This window comes from Hyposmocoma kahamanoa, unplaced genomic scaffold (genome assembly GCF_003589595.1).
Source record: "Hyposmocoma kahamanoa isolate Upper Pololo Valley unplaced genomic scaffold, ASM358959v1 64, whole genome shotgun sequence".
Taxonomy (NCBI): Eukaryota; Metazoa; Arthropoda; class Insecta; order Lepidoptera; family Cosmopterigidae; genus Hyposmocoma; species Hyposmocoma kahamanoa.
In genome coordinates, this window is record NW_020653852.1 from 11508444 (window position 1) to 11529921 (window position 21478).

General features: G+C 34.9%; 3 protein-coding genes across 4 annotated transcripts in view; all 3 read right to left on the bottom strand.

Moving 5' to 3' along the window:
* Nucleotides 1-4682: 4682 nt before the first annotated feature.
* LOC113230858 (ejaculatory bulb-specific protein 3-like) lies at nucleotides 4683-13748 on the bottom strand. 2 transcript variants are annotated; one of them, XM_026464960.1, is made up of 3 exons: nucleotides 13637-13748; nucleotides 11388-11581; nucleotides 4683-5589 (listed from the first exon to the last, which is right to left on the bottom strand). In XM_026464960.1, the coding sequence occupies exons 1-3, from the start codon at nucleotides 13651-13653 to the stop codon at nucleotides 5402-5404; spliced, it is 399 nt and encodes a 132-aa protein (XP_026320745.1). In that variant the 5' UTR covers nucleotides 13654-13748; the 3' UTR covers nucleotides 4683-5401. The 2 variants fall into 2 exon arrangements, with proteins under 2 accessions (XP_026320745.1, XP_026320746.1); XM_026464961.1 differs by lacking the exon at nucleotides 13637-13748 and adding an exon at nucleotides 12248-12343 and having other exon boundaries at nucleotides 4684-5589.
* On the bottom strand, nucleotides 13666-14759 carry LOC113230875 (ejaculatory bulb-specific protein 3-like). The gene is made up of 2 exons (XM_026464978.1): nucleotides 14579-14759; nucleotides 13666-13853 (listed from the first exon to the last, which is right to left on the bottom strand). Exons 1-2 carry the CDS (start codon nucleotides 14757-14759, stop codon nucleotides 13666-13668), a joined length of 369 nt encoding a protein of 122 aa, XP_026320763.1.
* A 6330-nt stretch (nucleotides 14760-21089) lies between these two features.
* The window catches only part of LOC113230876, a 9454-nt gene continuing 9065 nt past the window's right edge, over nucleotides 21090-21478 (bottom strand). The window contains exon 5 of the mRNA XM_026464979.1: nucleotides 21090-21274. Within this exon, the coding sequence (XP_026320764.1) occupies nucleotides 21090-21274 (185 nt within the window). The remainder of the gene's footprint in view (nucleotides 21275-21478) is intronic.

The following is a 21478-nucleotide window of genomic DNA, read 5'->3' on the forward strand; positions in this document are numbered from 1 at the left end:
AATGGATTATTTTTAGACTATGTGGAGCATTTCACCTATTTTATATATGTGAATATAATTTGAACATTCATTTTGCTTGTTTTTATTTTTTATTTTATTACAACTCTTTTTGCTCGTAAACTCTTTCATAGTGGTAAAGTTCTGTCTTTGCAGAATCTTTTTTTTTTATAATATCAAGTGGCGGGACGAACAAGTCGTGCGCCTGATGGTAAGCTACACGCCTGTCCATAAAAGTTGCAGTGCCACTCAGAGCTTTAAATCGCAAAGATCTGAGGGGCACTGCCACTGCGCCCGTCACCCTGAGATAGAAGTTGATAAGTCCCATGTGCCTCTAATTTAACCAGCCAAATCTGCCGGGAAGGCACTACTACCTTATCTATTTAAACGGAAATTACATGTGGTAAGTGCCACATGCTCCTCTTTCATGTTTAAATAATTAAGCTCGGAAGATATTTCCATAGAAAAAGTCCTAATTAGTCACGACGTAAACATTTCGTATCGATAAACATCCTTGATATAATAAAGCCAAATCTGATCATGCATCGAAAGTGATTTTATTATAAGAATGAAATTACATGAAACAAATTATATGTAATGTGAAATTAAGTAGCAGTAGAGCTCCTTGTGTAAGAGTTCGCCCAAAGAAGTACTGCCACTATACCTATTTCTACAGCGTGAGCATTACGGCGTTTCAGTTTTGAAGGATAACTATGCTGGTGAAATTACAAGCACATGGGACTTGTCAACTTATGTCTCAGGGTGACGGGCGCGGTAGGAGTGCTACTCAGGTCTTTGCAATTTAAAATTCTGAGTGGCACTGCAACTGTTATGGACAGGCAAGTCGCTTACCACCATTTAAGTATAAAATACTGATCGACTAATGTCATTTGTGTTAAATTTCTCTCCTCAAAACTTTGCAGATCTGGTTTGATTGCACCAATGATGCTAACTATAGATGCATATGTTACCAGTATTGTACTAACACAATTTAACAAAACGCGTCATTTACACCAAAAAGTTATTTAAAAATAAATGAACATTCGGAATTTCCAGCAGCATAAGTAAGAACAAAAACTTTAATGACTGTTGTAAAAACAAAATGATACCTATCTAGTTGTCGTCATAATTATACATCTCAAGGTATCTAAACTGACAAACAGCTGGCTAACAGATGAATGACGTAAATCCATTAACTATTTATAGAGTAAAAATCGCAAAGCGAAACCATTACGTTACGGTGTACAAAGGAACCGACACCAGAACACATAAAAACTTAAAACAGGTTTGAAGTAGATAGAAACGTTTCAGTTAGCAACTAAGTTTAAAAAAAAACATAGATTACAAAATGTAAAACGATTTTTGTTTCTGGGTTATCAATATCATTTTATGATTGGTTCTAACATATCTTAACTGAAAAAACTTAGCTTTTGTGGTCAGGACAAAGAAGAGTGGCATTTGCATACCATTAAAGACGTAGAAATTTTTGGGTTTCTCTTTATATAAAGACAAAAAGGGAACATTAGATGTCAAATCTGTAGTACTTATTATTTTAACAAAATTCAAAGACAAATACAAATTAGTACAAATGAATCACAAAGAACCTGGACATGTAAATGGGCAGCTCACAGGCGAGGGTTTTATTCCATAGTCCGCCACACTGGCCTAATGCGGGTTGAGTACTTCACACGTTTTCCGACGGTTGTGAACCTTCTTCGAAGTGCAGGTTTCATCACTTCATGTTCCTTCGTTCTTGTTTTCTTAAACCGAAAAACTCATGGTAAATATTATTATCATTTCAAATTAAATTTTATAAATTCTGATAAATTCAAAAACAGAAACCGAAAATTTTTTTGTCATAAAGTGTTAGGGACGATTAATTGTACATATATTAAGTAACATACTAAATCCATTGACGAGGTCTAGAAAAAAATCATACTGTTGAATAAGTATATTACAAAATACAGCCCCCGGTGGCAGTGCCGTGTGCGTTAGAAAAAGAGAATTCGTCATGTGTGCTGTCACGTTCTGCTGATTATGATATTATATGTAGTATGTAATATTGTATTATGACCTGTGCGAGCCCCAATTCACGCCTTGTGTAAATCCATTTTTGCAAAAAGTAAGAGCAACACACGCACCTTGAAATTACTGTTAGCAAAGTTGACGCCTTACCACGTTAAAACTTCTTTTTGAGTGCAATGGCAGGCAGCGTGCTTGTTCTTGTTAACCAGTAGTATTTAAGGGCTAGATCATATTTTTATTACAAACAAAAGATTTTCACAAAAAAAGGATTTAACAAAATAAAGGACGGGACGGGTTTAGCTGCAATCTCCGCTTGCAAACAAAACTGTTTTAGGACGTTTCGTTGTTTTGGAAGGCTTCAACTTCAGTCGTGTTCCAAGGAAAAGCGTTATACCCCCGAAGCAATCCAACCTTTTTTAGTTATTAATTACTCTTTAATAAATTAAAAATTTTTATATTACATTTTTGGACCATTATGATTTGTGATTTATAAAATTGAATAAACATAAGTAACACTACGTTTATTTGAAATCGAGTGTATAATTTTTGTTTTGGAATAGTGTGTTTGTGTTGCTGTTAACTGCAAGCCTTCAAACGAGGTGTTTCGTCTAATAATTATTTAATGAATCATCATAAATTAACAGTAAGTACACGCCAAAGTGATAGTACCACGGAGTAGATTATATATAGGGCGCACTATAAGTTTCCGGAACTGGCCACTTACATAAACCATATTTAAAAAGTAATTACAACCTTTGAAAATGGAACTCTTTGGCTGTAGAATACAGTTTGTTTCATCTGACTGTCACTTGTTTTTACAAAGTGGCGTCATTTTAGAAATTGGTTGTCTACATCACCATGGATTTAACTCGTGAAAATTTTCGTAGTATGATTTTCTACGACTTTAAGTGTAATTTAACAGCTCAGCGGAGCTTCGCTCGGCTTCAGACTGTTTTTCGCGATGAAGCACCATGCAATATGACTTGATTGGTTTGCAGAATTCAAACGCGGTCGTATGAATCTCAGTGACGAATTTCGTGAATGCCGTGCTTACCAGATTCAATGAAGGGGCGTCAAATTTGGTGTAAGACATAGTAACAGGTGACGAAACATGGATTTATAGGTACGATCCCAAAACAAAGCAACAATCGAGCGTATGGATCTTTCGAGATGAGCCAAAACCAACCAGTGGTGGCGCGCGTGCAAAGTGCCTCTAAGCGGACGATTGCTTCTTTTTCTAATAAAACTGGACACGTGACTACTGTTGCTTTGGAAAATAGTTGTACCGTGAATAGTGATTGGTACACGACCATTAGTTTGCCGGAAGTTATTGACAAACTCCGTATAAATAACCGTAAACGCCTTATCATCTTGCACCACGTTAATGCCAGTTCTCATACGGCCAAACAGAAAAATAAATTTTTGAAGGTGAACAACGTTGACCTTATGAGCCATCCCGCGTACAGTCCCGACCTGGCACCTTGTGACTTTTATTTATTTCCAAAAATTAACCAGTTACGCGGTCAACGATTTTCATCACCTGAAGAGGCTGTCGGAGAGTGTGAAAAATATTTGATCAGAGATTGTCAGGGAGAGTGGTATAAATGTTTTAAAAATTGGTTCATTCTTATGAAAAAGTGCATTAACGCTAACGGAGAATATTTTGAGAAACAATAAATTCATTTCTGACCATTTATAGTATTTTTTTCTTATTCATTCCGGAAAGTTATAGCACGGCCCACGTAGTATATTTTACGCCGTATGTTTCACGCCGCCTTTTTTGCTTTTTTTTTTTGCTTTTTACAATAGTTTAACGCAATTGTAATGCTTCATCTCTTCATCGAACTCATAGAGAAGAGTAGTATATGTACATAATAACTTATCAGTAAAGCAGCCTCTACTCTGTCTGTCTTCAGATCTAGGCCTCATCCATATTTCTCCATTTATGTCGCGCCTGTGTCACATGCATCAAGATGCGAAAAGAGAAGTTGCCAGAACGCGAAAATGTTGATGTCATCCACCTTACGAAGTGGCGGACGGCCTCTGCCGCGCCTGGCTCATGGTCGTCACACCTTCTTATCGTATCGATAGCATACACTATTGCGGCCCAAAAATCAGTCATGCAATTACACCCACAATCTCAGTCATTCTCGATCCATCCTAGCTATATATCCTGCCAATATTAACGTATTATATCAGATATTTAATTGTTCCTTTACCTATCACAAACACGTCTGAAATGCAAAATCAATAGGATAGGAATGGTGTACCTTTTTTTATCAATTTGGTTGGTTGGTTGGCTGGTATTTTGTATTGCAAATTATGTGGATAAAACTAAACTACATCGTCAGATCATTTCTCATAACGATTCAACATCTGTGAAATGTGTTGTCACGAAGATTGTGCTCAGGCGTTATACAACTAGTTACGTCAGAGTGCAACGAGGTGCGCTGGCGCAACGAGGCCCTGCCTGACACAAAAACACACATGCACGATTACCGATTGCCCGCGCTCTAAATGCAGGACCTCGTTTTATCCAAGTTGGTAAACGTGTTGCAGCAGACCTTTACATATTTGACCTTTTAATTGAGGTGGTTATGTTTCGTGTAAACAGGAAAAATAAAAAAGGAAAACAAGATTATATATAAACGGATAATAATAGTACATTTGCAAAGTACTACCTAGAAATGAACATTGACAAAGTACTACCTAGGAATGAAACTATAATGGAGATATCAAAGTAAATTCATAAAATTTTGTTTATTACAAGAAGCAATTTTATCTATAAAAAACCGATAAGTTAGTATAATTATATTAACTTCTTCTTAAGTCCATATTTCAAAAATAAATAGTAACAATTTTATTAATTTGATTTTCATCCAATCAAATTTGAAATTAATAACAGATAAAAAATTGTTCTAAGTACATCACAGGGTCACAAATAGAAAGCATTATTATTAAGTATAAATAAACGTAATTTTATATTACGATTTCAAAAATTAATTTAATTTAATTTAATATACTCAAGCATCAACTATTTATGGTGTCTAAGAAAATAATAAAAGAAACAATTTCGTAATACACCATGAACGTATAGTGTTGATAATTTAAAATGAAGAAATCCTTAGCCTAACTTCGCGTAAATATTTAACACAAAAAATAGAAATGCAAAAAATTACAAAACTGCTGCAAGGACAATGTTAAAAGTGTTATAAAACAATTCAACAAAACGTTTTATAAAACGTAATCAAATTCGTAAGAGCTTATGTGGATGCAGTACCTAACCTTGCATAATGCATCAAAATTAAGGTGAATAAGAGAGACAAATCAACTAATCTGATATATAACTTATCCTACATACTTTAAATTAATGTAACATTTAGCTGCTACCCTGGATAAATTTATCAAAATTGGCGCGGTGCTTGCCAGATGGGTCATTTTTCGTCACCAAGTCGTCCCAGTACTTAGGATGTTTCTGTTGGATAGCTCTTATGACTTTTCTGATGTTGGACTTTTGCTTATCACTGCATTTTGCGCACGTCGTCTCGATCGCCTCAGGTAAGGCTTCTGTGAATTACAGAAATAACAATGGTTACAAATTTTTAAACGAAATGAATGTATAGATCAATATATTTTATTGCACTGACTTCACAAAACCGTAATATATCCAGAGTAAGCTAATGTACGACAGGCAGCCGTATTGCTAAGTAGCAATTTTTTCCAGGTAACCAAAGGATAGAAACTTGAGAGCTGGAAAGTGGGGTTGAAACCAAACAATATTTTCTAATGGAAGTGTTTTATATAAGTACATTACATTACACATTAATAAAATAAATGGAGAAGTAAAAATAACAAATACGTTCATTATTAGAATATTTTGTAGATAATAATATATATTAATGAGATCTATTTACATACATTTGTAGGAAAATTAAATTATAATAAATAGATAAACATAGCAAGATTACAACAATATGCAAAAAGGAAATAAATGAAGGCAATGGAGAGAAAATGGCTGGAAAAACTATTCTTAGGAGTTAAGGAAATATTCCTTAACACGTCGTTTGAAGGACTCAAGAGAAGGGGATCATAGAATAGGTTCATTCAGACAGAGAATGCTCTAGGCGGATAGCAGACACAGTAAATGAGTTGGAGTAAAAATTGGGTGCATGAGATATGTAGTATAAGTGTATTAGAGGACCGAAGAGAATGGCAGGGTGTAGAAGAGTGAAAAATAAAGAATGACAATATTTTTAGTTGTTTTTTTAATTGTGTCTATCTAACACAATTTGGAATCTAACCAACTGGTTAGAAAATTCACACGATGTGGATTGTTGTGATATAAAAAACATGTAGTCAATTTCAAATATCTAATCAGTATACTTTTAATGAGGATTTATAGCTTATAAAGCGTACTTTAATTTAAGTTTTAAGATGGTTTGTTGTCTTTTTTATTGTATATAAGTGAATAATATAAAAAACTAAACAATAGTATGTTCTTACGTCCAGATATTATCATATCATAAGTTTAAAACATTTTGGTGATACGTTAGTGTGTACTGTTATTGTAGAATTACGTAGTAGTAGTAATATATGTAGATTTACATTAAAGACAAAGACAATTTTAAGCTTGTAGTAAATGAATAATCGATATTATCAAGACAATGAGCATTCAACACAAATTAAAGTCAACAAACTTCGCGTCGACTTTTTTGAGTGTGTGCATTATTAATGTGTGCCTTATTGTTACAATTGGACATAACATACTTGGATCGCATTTGCAGCATCTTAAAAAAAATCCTGGTTCACTCATCCATAGATAAAGCTACTTCATATCAGCCTGATTTTACCCACTGCTGGGTATACGCCTCCAAGTTTCTGTGCCACTCCCCACGGTTCCATGTTAATCTCATCCAGGTTCGCCCCACAATTCCTGCAATGTCCTGTATCCAGTCCTTGGACGCCACTCAGTTATCGCCTTACTCCATTTGTCATCTTGTCTCCGGATACGGGCTGATAAGCCCTGCTCTTGGCTTCGTGATACGGTTCCCGACGTCCTTTAGCTTTGTTCGACTTTTTATCGGAACATTGGGAACACGGTTTACAAGCTTGATACCGAACATCAGGGCACGCTTCATGGTTTTCTGTGCAACTCTCATCTTATACCCAGTCTCCTGCGTGAGCGTCCTTGTCTCGGCACCGTAGGTCATGGTAGAACACACTGATTATATAGACGGGTCTTCAGTCATTGTGAAATGTTGGCTAACTTAAGAATGGTGTCCAACTTGCCAAACGCAGGCCACTCGAGCTAAATTCTTCTGTTCTCCTCCATTTGAATAATCTAAATCTCCTTCATTTGATGCTCCTTGGCAAAAGATAAAATATGCCCAAGATAAACGTATTGATCGACAATCTCCAACATCTCACTTCCAATTGTGACGCTTGAATTTGTGACAATGGAGACGTTCGCCATAACCTTAGTCTTGGAGATATTCATCTTGAGGCCCACCCGCATAGAAGCATCATACAGTAGTTATAGCATACGCTGGAAATCGTGAAAGTTTTCAGTTAAGAGTACTGGTCGCTTGCAAACCTTAAGTGGAACAGGAAGACGCCATTGATGTGAATGCCACATTTCGTCCAATCGAGTGTTTTTGCTATGTCCTCTAGCACAGCAGTAACAAGTTTTAGCGAAAAAGCTACTTAAATTAACGTTTTTTCTAAAAGCTACTTAAACTGTCACTTTTAAAACTGCAATTTCGAACGCTAATTGAACACAAAATGCAATTTTCAAAAAACAATCGGACTCATTGTAGGTGTGACACATGACACATGATAAAAAAAAGGTGTGATATTGACACACAGTATTTGATAATTGTGAAATATAAATAATACCTGTTGATGATCTCAAAATTTTGTTTTGTAGATATCGGACCGGTTATAGTATTCTGAAGATAAAATCACCAAGATTGATGAACAATAATAAAAAAAATACGATAAGTAAACTGCATATAGTAGTTTTTTTTTTGCACACCTTACACAAATTGGAAAATGCCCTGGGTTTCGGAAGTTCGCGACGTATAATAATAATAATAACGCAAATACTCAACATAGTCCCGCACTAGGGAAACCCAATGTCGCGGATGCCATGGACACACACATAGACAACCACAAATTACACCCAAATTCACGAGAGGAGTAAGTTTAGGCCGTACATATATTTCTACCGGCCCGGGAATCGAACCTTGGACCTCTGCGTGGCAGTCCGGCTATAGTAACTATAGTAACCGTTCGGCTACGGAGGCAGTTAAGTTAGTATTAAAAGAATTAAGTCGCCGACTCAGAGATAAAGGCTGCGATCGCTGCTGCTGGTGCGTGGTAGGTTCAATAAATGCCCATTCCCACCTAGGAAGGCAATGCTGCCAGTATAATGGGAACTTTTTAGCCAGTCACAATACATGTTCGGAAATATTTGGCTTAATTTTTTTTACGAAATCTTTGGTAACCTTTAGCAATAGTAAAACTCATTGTGAAAGTATTCGTCCAGGGAAGCAATGACACCATACACATTTCTACCGCCAAGCAGTAATGTGAGCATTATTGCGTTCCGACTCTGAAGTGACATGATAAACAAGTGTTGTGCCTGGTTTTAAGCGACACGCCTGTCCATAACAGCTGCAGTGCCACTAAAATCTTCAAATCGGAAGGATCTGAGGGGTGCTGCCACTGTGATATAATTTTTTCATTTTGTCACCCTGAGATATAAGTTGACAAGTCCCATGTACCTACAATTTCACCAACACCTCACACTCTTCAAAATCACAACGCAGTAATGCTCACAATAATGCTTGGCGGCAGAAATAGGCAAGGTAACAGCACTTCCCTGGACGAGGTCGTTCAGGAGCTCTACTACTACTGAATGTCATCATAGATGTTATCGTATTCAAATGCGTTTATTCTGTCTCATTGTGACCAGTGTACGTAATACCTTCAGCAATTTGATAGCGTATTATTACAATCACCACCACACGACTGTTTTAACGTGATTATACTACCAAACTACCTATCGACAATATGTTTCTCGATATCCTTAGTCGAGTGTCATTTCAAAAAAGGCGACACCTCGACCTCGGCCCTGTTTGTGTAATTATATTATGTTATATGAGTAAACACATTAAAAACTTGTCCCTGTATAGTTATGTAACTGTCACAAATCAAATGTCGTAATTTTGTACGACAAAAGGTTAAATCACGTCAATTAAATACAAAATTAATTATTTATCAAATAAGCGACGTATATTTTGAATGGCATCACGCCATTCATTTTTGAATGAATGAATGAAATATTCTATATTGCACGTCATAAATTACAATGACAACTTAGAACACTAATGCAAGTATCACAGAGTAAGCTAATGTACAAAAGGCCGCCTTATTGCTAAATAGCAATTTTTTCCAAGCAACCTTAGGATAAAGGACAGGACCTCAGTGGCGCAAAACAGAGAGGTGTGGAGAGAGGGCAGGGAGGCCTTTGCTCAGCAGTGGGACAGTACAGGCTTATAAAAAAACCTAAGGATATAGATTTAAGAGTTGGAAAAGGGTGTACAACCAAAGAATATCATGTAATGAAGTATTTTAAATAGATGCTATGAAAATAAAAACATAATTAAAATATATACATAAATAATATATAAGTAATAATAAGATTACTTGTATACTTTTGTAGGAAAATAAAATAAATAATAAATAGTAATATTAATAAGTAAATAAACAAAGGAAGATTATAATACTATGCAAAAAGGAAATAAAATTAAACGTTCCTTAACACGTCGTTTGAAGGAATCAAAAGAAGGGAATCGATGAATAGGTTCAGGGAGAGAATTCCATCGAATAGCAGATACAGTAAACGAACTGAAGTAAAAAATTTGTTCTCATTTATCTTAAAGAAATTTAATGCAATTAAAAGTTTAATATAAAAATAGGTATATTCAATAACTTATATGCCAAGAATATTAAGGTCTCATATTATATAACTTTAAAAAACATGTGTCATGCAACCACATAAATTACCTGGTCTTAAACTAGGAAATTCCCAGTAAGTATTATGAGTACCAGAGCAACGGAATTCAATCTATTCTATGAATTGAGTCTATTTTCGCGTATGGTCTAAGTAATTATGGGCGTACGTTTATATCCTTGTGAAATAAGTAGAGCTCCTTGTGAAAGAGTTCGTCCAGGGAAGTACTGCCACCTTGCCTACTTCTACCGCCAAGCAGTAATGTCAGCATTACTGTGTTCCGGTTTTGAAGGGTAAGGGTGCTGGTGACATTACAGGTACATGGGACTTATCAACTTATGTCTCAGGGTGACGGGCGCAGTGGCAGTGTCCTTCAGATCTTTGCGATTTAAAGCTCTGAGTGACACTGCATCAGTTATGGACAGGCGTATAGCTTACCGTCAGGCGCACGATTTGTTCGGCCCGTCACTTGATATTATAAAAAAACGACACTTGAAATTGTTGGTGGAAAAATGTAAAGGAAAAAATATGACAAAAATTGTGTGAAATTATTATTTGTAATGTATTGCCAGTTCAAGAAAAAGTCAAAACTATTATTAGCTTTGGAGGAATACAAAAGGGATGAGTTTCAGAATTGTGCTGAACATTCTTATACCACTAGATCTGTTAACAATAAAGAATATATTGTACTTAAAACTATAAATTACTTTGGTCGAAGAACTAGAAATTATTCAATACCTGTCATATAAAAAGACCTGAATGTTGACGAAAGTTATTTATCTAAATTAACTTAAAAAGAAAGCGAAAAATGAATTGTTATCACAAATCTCAGATGACCAAGCTTTGTACTATTGATTCTGATATATCTATGTGAGTGTATTTTATGACGTACGATAAGTAAGGTAGGAATATAGGTTTATTGCTTTCGATGAGAGTGTGTCCCCGCAAATAAACTGCTCTGCAGTTTGGCGGGCTTTAATTTTATAGCCAAACCTATTTCATGTAATAAACGGTTTATTTATTATTATTATTAATCCTATTCCAAAAGGGTCCTACCAAAAATCGACCCAGACTTGACCTCATCCAGCGCGGATAGTGCAAACCGTTTGACCTTAGAGATCGTCAATTTCCGTTACAATCACGTTTTTCTAACTTGGTAATATGTATCTGCTAAATTGAAGACGTCAAAGAAGTTGTTAAGTTTTATTAAGTTGAGAGGAATAAGTTTTACTTTAATCTAGGTATAATTTAGAGGCTATAATGGACTGTAAACTGACAGACAGACAATTTAAGATACTACTCAAACTCTCAAAAAACGAATAAATATTATTCACAGAGTATGACTTACTTTTGAAATCGGATCCTTCAGGCGTGCACCTGCCTTTGTCCAAGAAGCAAAAGATGTAAGATTTGAGAAGCCTTTCGTTTGAGATCAGAGTTTCTACATCAAAATTGTCGTACTTAGAGTTGTACTTGTCAGCAGCAAACACCGCGACTACGACGAAAGATAAGACCAATAAAGTTTTCATTCTGGAGAAATTTCTGGAAGACAACATAATTCATATATAAATAATATGTATAAAGAATTTGAAAATAGCAAAAAATTCTCCATTGTTTAGAACTTCCAAACACAGGCATATAATAAAAACGCTTTATTTTTACTTAACTAGTATAATAAATAGGTACCTATACCACTGATATAAATACCTGAAGATTCACACACAGTCACATTACGTATACAGGTATATTGTTAAATAAATCAAGTCTTCTACGAACCATTTAGAACTATGCTTCCAACGTTTACAAAGTCAAATGTGTTCATGGACAAAGTCAACACAAGTGACATGTGTTTAGAATACAAATTGATTTAATCCTCATGTTTTTTATCAAGGACTTGATTTGCGTCAGAAATCGCAATCAAGTCGGTCCTGTGACAATCTCATTACTCATAAATCAATCATTTGACCTAAATTACAAAATATCCTTCAAAGTAGTGAAAGGACATTTCGAGGACTGGTTGCCTAACCACATCCCGTCTGGTAAATTATAATTCCATTGAAGTACTTTACAATTATGTTTATAGGAAAATACTTGACGTCAAAATTTATATTGATCTCTTAGATTTCGAGTAGTAGTAATCACGGAAATTATAATATATAGCACACAAACACAAATTCAAAGACACAAGTACTGTTTATAAACACCCACCTTTTACTTGGTATTGGACCCACCGAACTAGCGGTGCCAGAAAGCGAGAGTGCTTTTATATTGACGACGTTTAACCCACTACCTTCATCGGTGCATGGGCCAACCACTCTATGAACGTAGTATACGAATTTGTATCCATTGGGTTACTAATTAAAGACTGTAATTAAGTGTCTACTGACGGCCTCAAGGGCCTATTTACGTTGCCTATTAGCGCAACATATTCATTGAAGCGAAGTAAACAAATTACCACCTGTTGAACGAATTTTAGGTTTTTCCGGGAGGAAAACGTCGAAAAGTTACAACAATGAGAATTATAATCCATTATTAATATAAAAGAATATTTATAGAATAAAAATAATATTGCGTTGCAGTATCCACTACGATACAGGTCAGTAATTTTTGTATTTGATGCGGAGGGTGAACTCACCGAATTGCGAGGTGTATAAGATTCCTGAGTACTGTTCGGACGGAACCTATCTGGATGCGGTTATTTGCACAATGGTTTTCGTACATTTAATGTTGGGTAGTATCAATCTGTTTTGTCGGAGCCAACATGTAGTGCCGCGGTGAGTTTGTATACATGTTAAGATTAGGCACTATTTTGATTTATCTGTCGTTATTTAATTAAGTGTTTTTTGAGGTATCGTTTTTCTTTAAGGGACATGTTCAATAACGATCAAAACGCTTAAATAAATAAGGAGTAAAAAAAAGATACAGGTAAAACCAAATTTTTTATGCAAGAACAAGAAGAAACCGCCTGTTCATTACAAGAAAAATATAACTTTTTCGTTGTGAGAGTCCTCTGTGACAGACCTACCAAGTTCGTCTCATTTCTTCATCGGTTCTTTGTATTTTTTAAATTAAAATATTAATTGCGCATTTGACATCCATCTCACTTGATGGAAAGCGACAATAAGGTCGACGATGGAGGATGCAGACCTAAATAATGCCTATTCACTCCTTGAAAAGGCCCAGGTTATACCGTTCAGGGAACAAGTCTGCAGGCAGGGAATTCCACTCCGTGGTCATTCGCCATATAAATGCGAAAGCGAAACGCATCGTGTGAATTCTTGAAATATCCACAACATAAGGGTGAAACCTTAGCTTACGTCTAGTTTATTTGTATATAATATTTAGCATTACACCCTTTTAAATCTCCGAGGTTCATTAATTACGAACGCGAGTATCTACTAAAATGATATCAAAGATAATAATAATCCATTCATCCATGTCGCAAAAATCCCGTTCGCTAACTTTATTTCTGAAAGTTATTTTGTCGGTATTGTTCTCCCTTATTAAGTCATAATTTTTTAAGTCAGCTTCGAACCTTGTGTGCACCTGAAAACAGATATTTCTAAAAGTATACGAGTATACCTACTACTTACTTACAATTTCAATGACCTCATCTTGAAGTAGAACTACAAAGCATCAGCGAGAGACTTCTCAAAAGCCTCGTAGTACTTCTTCTCAGGGTCTAACTTCTTCTTGAGATCATCGTGGCTAGAAGGTAGGTACTTATTGAACGCATCTATCACCTTCCTTGCGAACCGACGCTGACGTGGAGAACATTTCTGGCACCTTGTCTTTACCACTTCTGGCAGTAATCCTTAAATGTTAAAACGGAAGTTTTGACTTAATGAAATATGGATAATATTTACATAGGCATGAGTGATACAACTACATTGCACTTAAATGAAACAAAATTAATATTTTGTTTACTATTTCCACAGAGGGTACATTCGGGAGATATGTAATTCTAATTTTAAAAAGCCACGGAACGATTCAACGGACCTTACGAATTTTTCCATGTGCTTATTGTCGTATCTTTGAATTTGGTTTTTCAACGAATTTTTAGCGACGTAATTTCAAAATTAGACGAGTAATTTCAATAATATCTTTTTATTTACTTAGTTTTATTTAATTACTTAGCAGGCATAGCGTCTGGCACGGTATAATAGAAGATGTCTGTTCGAATCTGCCTGGATCGAAGGAATTTTTTATGAGTGTTCGTGATGTTTATCTTTATATTAATAATTATAACAAACTAGTGGAGTAATTTCACAAAAATAATTGAATATCAGTTCCATAATAATTTAAAATTGTTATTGCCATAAATTAGTGTTGTGACCACAAAAAATAGTCATTTTTACTACACAGTTTGTTTGAGACTTAATTTCGTTGCTACTCAAGGTGGTTTCCGCCCATTAATACGAACATCCATTGTACATGTTTGAAATAGCAAAAATAAATAGTTGTTCCGTATAATGTGATCTGATTTTCCATAATAGGGACTTATTTATACTTATTAAATTGTATTTGTTTATTACTCACGTTTGAGCTCTTTGCCAACCGGTGGACATGGTCCTCGGTCGAGAAAACAGTTCATGTATGTCATCAGCAACCGAGGATTGTGTATGAGGTAGTCCACTTCGAAATAATCGTATCTACGGTCGTAATATTCCTCAGCTAACGACCATACAAACAGTTGACAACTTAACAATATCAATCTCATATCTCACTAACAGAAATGTTCAAAATCGCACTTGTTTTTCCAGTATATCAACGTGTCTCTACATTTATTCTATAGTCGATAAATCTACAACTAAATAAGTAGATTAAATGTAAATAAGTCACGTAAATTTTTACATTAATTTAAAAAACCTTTTCCCGAAGCAGCAATGTTTTCGTAAAATTAATTGTTTCTATAATTTCTTCTGCATGGTTTTTTATCGACGTGCTGTTGACGTTTGATAAAAGTATGTACCTTATTAACAATATGTAGCTAAGCACTTAACAATAAAAACATAACTTACTGGGAACAATAATCTTTTGATTGAACCAAAGCAAATGCCGGCAAACTATAAAACAACTTATATATAAACAAAGACACAACCTTCGAACAAAAAACTTAATTTTTACATACAGGCTGCTATTTGTTACGGAAATTAACTAACGCTAGAATATTATATGACAAAGAAGTATCATATAAAAATGCCCAGGAAACGGGTCCTTATGCATATTTCCTATTTTGTAAAAAAATAGTTCGGCGTTCGAGGGTTATTCATTGCCAACAAAATGTTCAAAATGTTCAGACACAAAATAAAGACGTCATATAATGACAATCTCGGTGGCCTAACGGTTTATACTGTGGGCGCTGGATGAGGTGGTGATGGGTTCGATTTCCGGTAGGACCAAATTGGGAAATGAACTTTTCTCGTCTCTCTTTTTCGTTGTTGTCTCGTCTTGGTCTGAGAAGTGCTACTGAATAAATTCCGTTACTCTGGTACTCGTAGTACAGGGAATTCCCTAGGTTGAGACCAGGGAATTGGTGTGGTTGTCCGGCACTTTTATATATTGAAAAAAAAATTTTTGTTAAATACAATGTTATCTATTTAGATAAAGCAATAGAGAAATATTAAACGTAATTTTATAGAGATATATTGAAAGAAGCCACACGTGCCACAAATTCACTAGTTTTAATTCGTTTAAAGTGGTCAAACAATTTAAAATCATCAACGTGAGGTGCCTACGAGTAATTCAATCGTATCTGAAGGCCACTTCAAGGCCATAAGGCTGAAATATTACAACTTTTCAAAAAAAAAAGGTATAGAAGATTTAAAGAGCGAAATTAATCGATAATTTTCTTATGCTTAAACTTATTTATCGTTCTTAAACGATAAAATTTGACATATACATAATTTGTTTCATTTTCTTGCGATAAAAGCACTTTTGACGTATGATCACATTTGACTTTATTATACCAAGGGCACGTACAATATTTAAAAGCACGGAAATTCCTTGTATCATTGTCATTCCTGAGTTTTTCTGTCCGACTCAAGTAAGATTGGTCTCAAATCTGTAAATGAACACATATTATATTGCAATTCATTTAAGATTTTTAATTAAAAAAGAAATATAAATAATAAAACATACGTGATAAATGGGTCTATGACTACTACAGGGACAATGGAATACATAGCACTCACTGGTATTCTGCGATAACACAGATTAGTTATGAACGCATCAAAAATATACTAACTTACTTCGTAAATAAATAACATTTGACAATAAATACAGTAATTAAATAAAATGTTAGAAAACAACGTTATTGAAAATATTTTTCATTGTAAAAGTTTGTCAAAACTATAAACTTTCTCATATACCTACTGGCCACCTTGGATTCAATCGACACTCGTGGCAAGAGGCTTATAGGTGACTGGGATTTAATAGAGGTGAAGCAGCAGAGCCTTGAACACCGTCGTAAAGTTGCCTGCTTATGGGTATTCTACAGGATATATCAGGAAGAGTGTGCGAAGGAATTCCATGGTTTGATTCAATATTCCCCTTTCCATCGTCGGGGGACTTGACGTGGACTGGGGTTCCACTCCTATATTGTGGATATTCCCAGGATTTGCACGAAGCGTTCCACATTTATATAGCGAGCGGCTATGGAGTGGAATTCCCTGCCTGCAGACTTGTTCTCCGAACGCTATAACTTGGACCTTTTCGGCGAAAATGAATAGGCATTATTTAGGTGTGAGTGTACATCATCGACTTCATCGTCACTTTCCATCAGGTGAGATGGAGTTCAAAAGCGCACTTATTTTTGAATAAAAAAAAAAACAAAAAAATATAAAACATGTATTTTGTATGAATATTTAACTACCTCCGTGGCCGAATGGTTACCATACCGGACTGCCACGCAGAGGTCCCCGGGTTCGATTCCCGGGCCGGGAGAAATATTTGTATGGCCTACATTTATTTCTCTCGTGAGTTTGGGTGTAATTTGTGGTTGTCTATGTGTGTGTCCATGGTACCCGCGACACAGGGTTTCCCTAGTGCGGGGCTATGTTGAGTGTGTGCGTTATTATTATTATTATTATTATTATATGCTAATAATACTACCTTAAAATTGAGTGACGACATTGTACACTATGAACATTATGAGAATTGTGAAACGCACAAACTAGATATGAAACGGGTATTCCCGAGACTGCACGAGAATTTTCCGGAAAACGCGCGACTTGTTTTTTTTGGTTCGCATCTAGTAGTTTATACATTATATAATTGGCATAAGTTCATTATGCTATGAACTATAAAACGAAATTATGCTTCCATTCCGTTCCCCGGTAATGATGTGATTGGACTTAAAATTATTGTAACGTCTATACTACTTTATGGAGAGCAATACAATTATTGACCGCAGATAACACAATTACAATTCTTAAATATTATTCTAGAATACAACACATAAGGCATATATAAATTATTAATTATTAAATTAGACATCAACCTGTAGTATGTAGTTTGTTTCTTTCTAAATGTAGAGGTAGGCAAAAAGTTTATTGTATTTTCCATATAAATATAACAACGTTACTATTTTTTGTACATCTGATAATTCATTATACATGCTCAAATGACGTATAATCAACGCATTGTACAGTTAACACCAATAAACTATTTTAATTTCCAGAATTCGAAAAATTTTAAAATCTAAGTGTATTTATATCGACCAAGGGGAAACTAACTATCAAGGTACTAATTATCATTTAAGTGTTTGATTACTACACACTCACTTTAATTTCCCGGCAAGCAATTTAAGGCTTCATTTTCCACTCATGTTTTATTTTTAAATTATAGTTCATATTGCAATCGATTTATAGTACCTATAAAATTAACTGTATTCAAAGTGTCACGAAGATTTACAGCCCGGTTACATTACATCATTGTTCCTAATGCTAAGACCCAAACGTGACGTAACAGCTGAATCCTATGTCATCAAGTGACAATTTTGTTCTTAGTGGCATACTTTCCACCTTCCGCCTATTGTTGCAAAATTGAACTTTTCAGATCACTACACTGTTGCTTGTTTCTCAGTGTTTAAGTAATTATGGAGTTGAGTGTACGCTAATTATAGTTCTACGGTAATACTTACCATAGAAGTTATGTTTATAGCAAGGTTGCCAGACTTGAGAGAATGATAGTTATGTTTATAGCAAAGTTGCCAGACTTGAGAGAATGAGAATTCAAATAATACTTTGTGATACACAAGTTTTAGTGCTAGTAGCAGTAGAACTCCTAGTAACAATTGAGATCCTTGTGAAAGAGTTCGTCCAAGGAAGTACTGTCACCTTAACTAATTCTACCGCCAAATAGTAGTGTGAGTATTACGGTGTACCAGTTTGGGAGGGTAAGGGTGCTGGTGAAATTACAGGCACAACTTGTCAACTTATGTCACAGAGTGACGGGCGCAGTGGCAGTGCCCCTGAGATCTTTGCGATTTAAAGCTGTGACAAACACTACATCTGCTATGGATATGCATGTCCTTTACCACCAAGCGCACGATTTGTTCATCCTGCCACTTGATATCATAAAAAAAGACAATCCCAGATCAAGAACAATTAAGTTTCTTTTCTAAATTTCCCTGTCGGGCAAGCATCCTCTCTATCTGAATTCACGCAAAATTTTGGTACAAAAATTCATTGTAAGTACTTGTCTCGTAACCCTGTATTGTAATGCGCTCTTCATAATATTGATGTTATGTTACGTCATGTGTGTCTAGAATAGTATCACTTGTGGATTTACACATTGTATTATTTTAGAAAGCACATAGTAAATCAATTTACTGTATCTAAGTTACATTTGGTTTTAAAATAATGAATTAGGTTTTTTTTGGCTATGCCTTACGCCGATTGCCTAATCCTTTCATCACTATGGCAAGCATTACAGTGTATGCCAAAGATACGGTAACAAGGTTTTTTAGTTAAAATGTCCACGTGCAATTCTGGAGAATAAATATAAATAAATTATACAATCTAATATTACATAATATAATTCGGAAGACGACAGACCACCTTTAAGGTGGCCCGATACACCCGACCTGGTGAAGGAAGAGGCTCGATGTAATCAGCGCAAGATAGCTCGTTGTGGCGATCTTTGAGGGAGGTCCATGTTCAGCAGGGGCGTGGAAATGATGATGATGGTATAATCTAGGAACGTCGTATAATCATTAATACAAAGATCGAACACTAAGAAAAATTCCTTCAATCCGGCTGGATTCGCGCCCAGGACCAGCGCCCACAGCATACCATGCTTGACGCTCTGCCAACTGAGCTACGTAACCAACTAGCAGACCTTACGAATTTTTCTATGTGTTTGTTGCAGATCTCTGTTTTTGGTTTTTATTGACTTTTTGCCGTGAGAAATCTGGTATGGTAGGTTTCTGCCGACAATTCGGTAAAAAAGACGAACTTTCTGCGAGACATTGTTTCACTAAAAATTTAATCACTTAGATATCATGTAATTTAACAGCCCAGGAAATATTGTAAAATATTTCTTTTTAATGGATACTATTATATATGTATTAAGGTCAACTTTGTCATTGAAGAAATAATACTGGTAGATGTGACCATAAGTCATTTATATATTTTCATAAGACTGAACATCAAACAGTGCTTGAAGAAAGATAAATCACATCTTAAAATTTTACAAAACTAAGTAACACTGTTGTTATTTGACATAGAAAAGATAACACAATGCACAGGGCGGAAGGGACTTGTTATTTTACAATTCGGCAGAAAGAGCGTCAAATCTTACCCAATTATTCGGCACAACATTCTCTTCGATAAACTTTTTACCGAACATTCAGCCGACTATTCGTATTCGTTAAAATCCCGATTCAGCTCGTCTCTATATTACGTACACGGGGTTATTAGTAAAATACTAACAATATTACAGGACTAATATTACTGATATCATAAACAACCACTTTTGTCCCGTGACGTCTTTCTAAAACACAATTACTTTACTAAAATGTTTGTACTATCTGACATTTTGAAGTCTGTATTTGGTAGTAAAGTAGAAATTCAACCGTGCAAGCGTCCTCCGCGACGAATATTCTTGCTTGTGTATGAAACTGAAATGTGATGAATTATAAAAAGTCAAAATACAAAAATTGTTGTTTATGATATTAGTAATATAATACTGCGAGGTTATTTGAATTTTACAAATAACCCAGTATAATTAACCTTAGGTAATGTTCTACTGTCATTATCTACGACGAAATGTATTTTTCATATAATATTATATTGTTATGCTCTATCTGTCTAATGATTTTTGTTTCCGTATTAAAAGATTAGATTTTTATATTATATAGTACGGTGCACCACGCCTAAAGGTATACTGTGAGTCAAATTGTTTGTGAAACACTGTTTCTCATAAATCTTGTAAATAATTCCAGTTTCTATGGCTTGTCCTGTGTGGTTGAGTATACAGTTAACACCATGCTTAGCTTAGGTTCAATTCACTTATGAACAAATGAGTAAATGAATAAGTAAATGACATTTATTTGCCTAAAGTATGATTTCCAAAATTTGGTACATGTGGTACCTAATTGGCATGAAAATCTGCGCTTTTCCTACATTTTAGAATCTGTATAATTCTTAAACAATTGCAATAGTACTAATACAACTTTTAATTGTCCATATTGTGATGGTACGATGTATATAAATATATCGTAAGACGTGCGCTACTACTTCTACTCTGTATACATTTATAAATGAATGAATGAATAAGTTTACCGCAGCCCTTAACGTATACGTAGGTCCAATGCAGGCTGAGAATTAAATGAATACGGTCAATCTTCTAACATGATTTCGAGGAGAATTTTTTTTAAATAAAAATCAAGGCATTTCTTTTCATATATGTATGTCAATGTATAATTTTGCGTAGTATTTAGTATGTTTCAATACATGCTGTGATGCATACCATTCAGTATGTTGTGAAACATACTATAATAGAGCCATTGCTTAACTACAACTTTTTTATAATCCGAATTTCTTATTTAAAAATTTGCGGCAGCAGTCTCCAGGCGTTCAAAGTATTTCTTCTCAGGATCGAATTTGTTTTTAAAAGTTTCGTATTCTGCGGGCAGTTTCTTCTTCATTCCTGTCAGGAACTTCTTAAGGATCTGCTTCTGTGCCTCTGTACACTTGGCACAAGCTTCTTTTACTACTTCCGGGATATCCTCTGAAATAAAAATATATATGTAAATATAAAGGAAATTTTTAAATTTTTTTAAATTCTATTTTTGCGACCCGGAACTTAATTTTGGTCATTGAAAACTTGGCATTTTGTTGTAAAGTACATCTTATAGCTAATGCTACAAGTGTACACAAAAAGTAAGAACACAATTTTAGGGTAATTATATAAATCACGTAGACATCCTGTTCT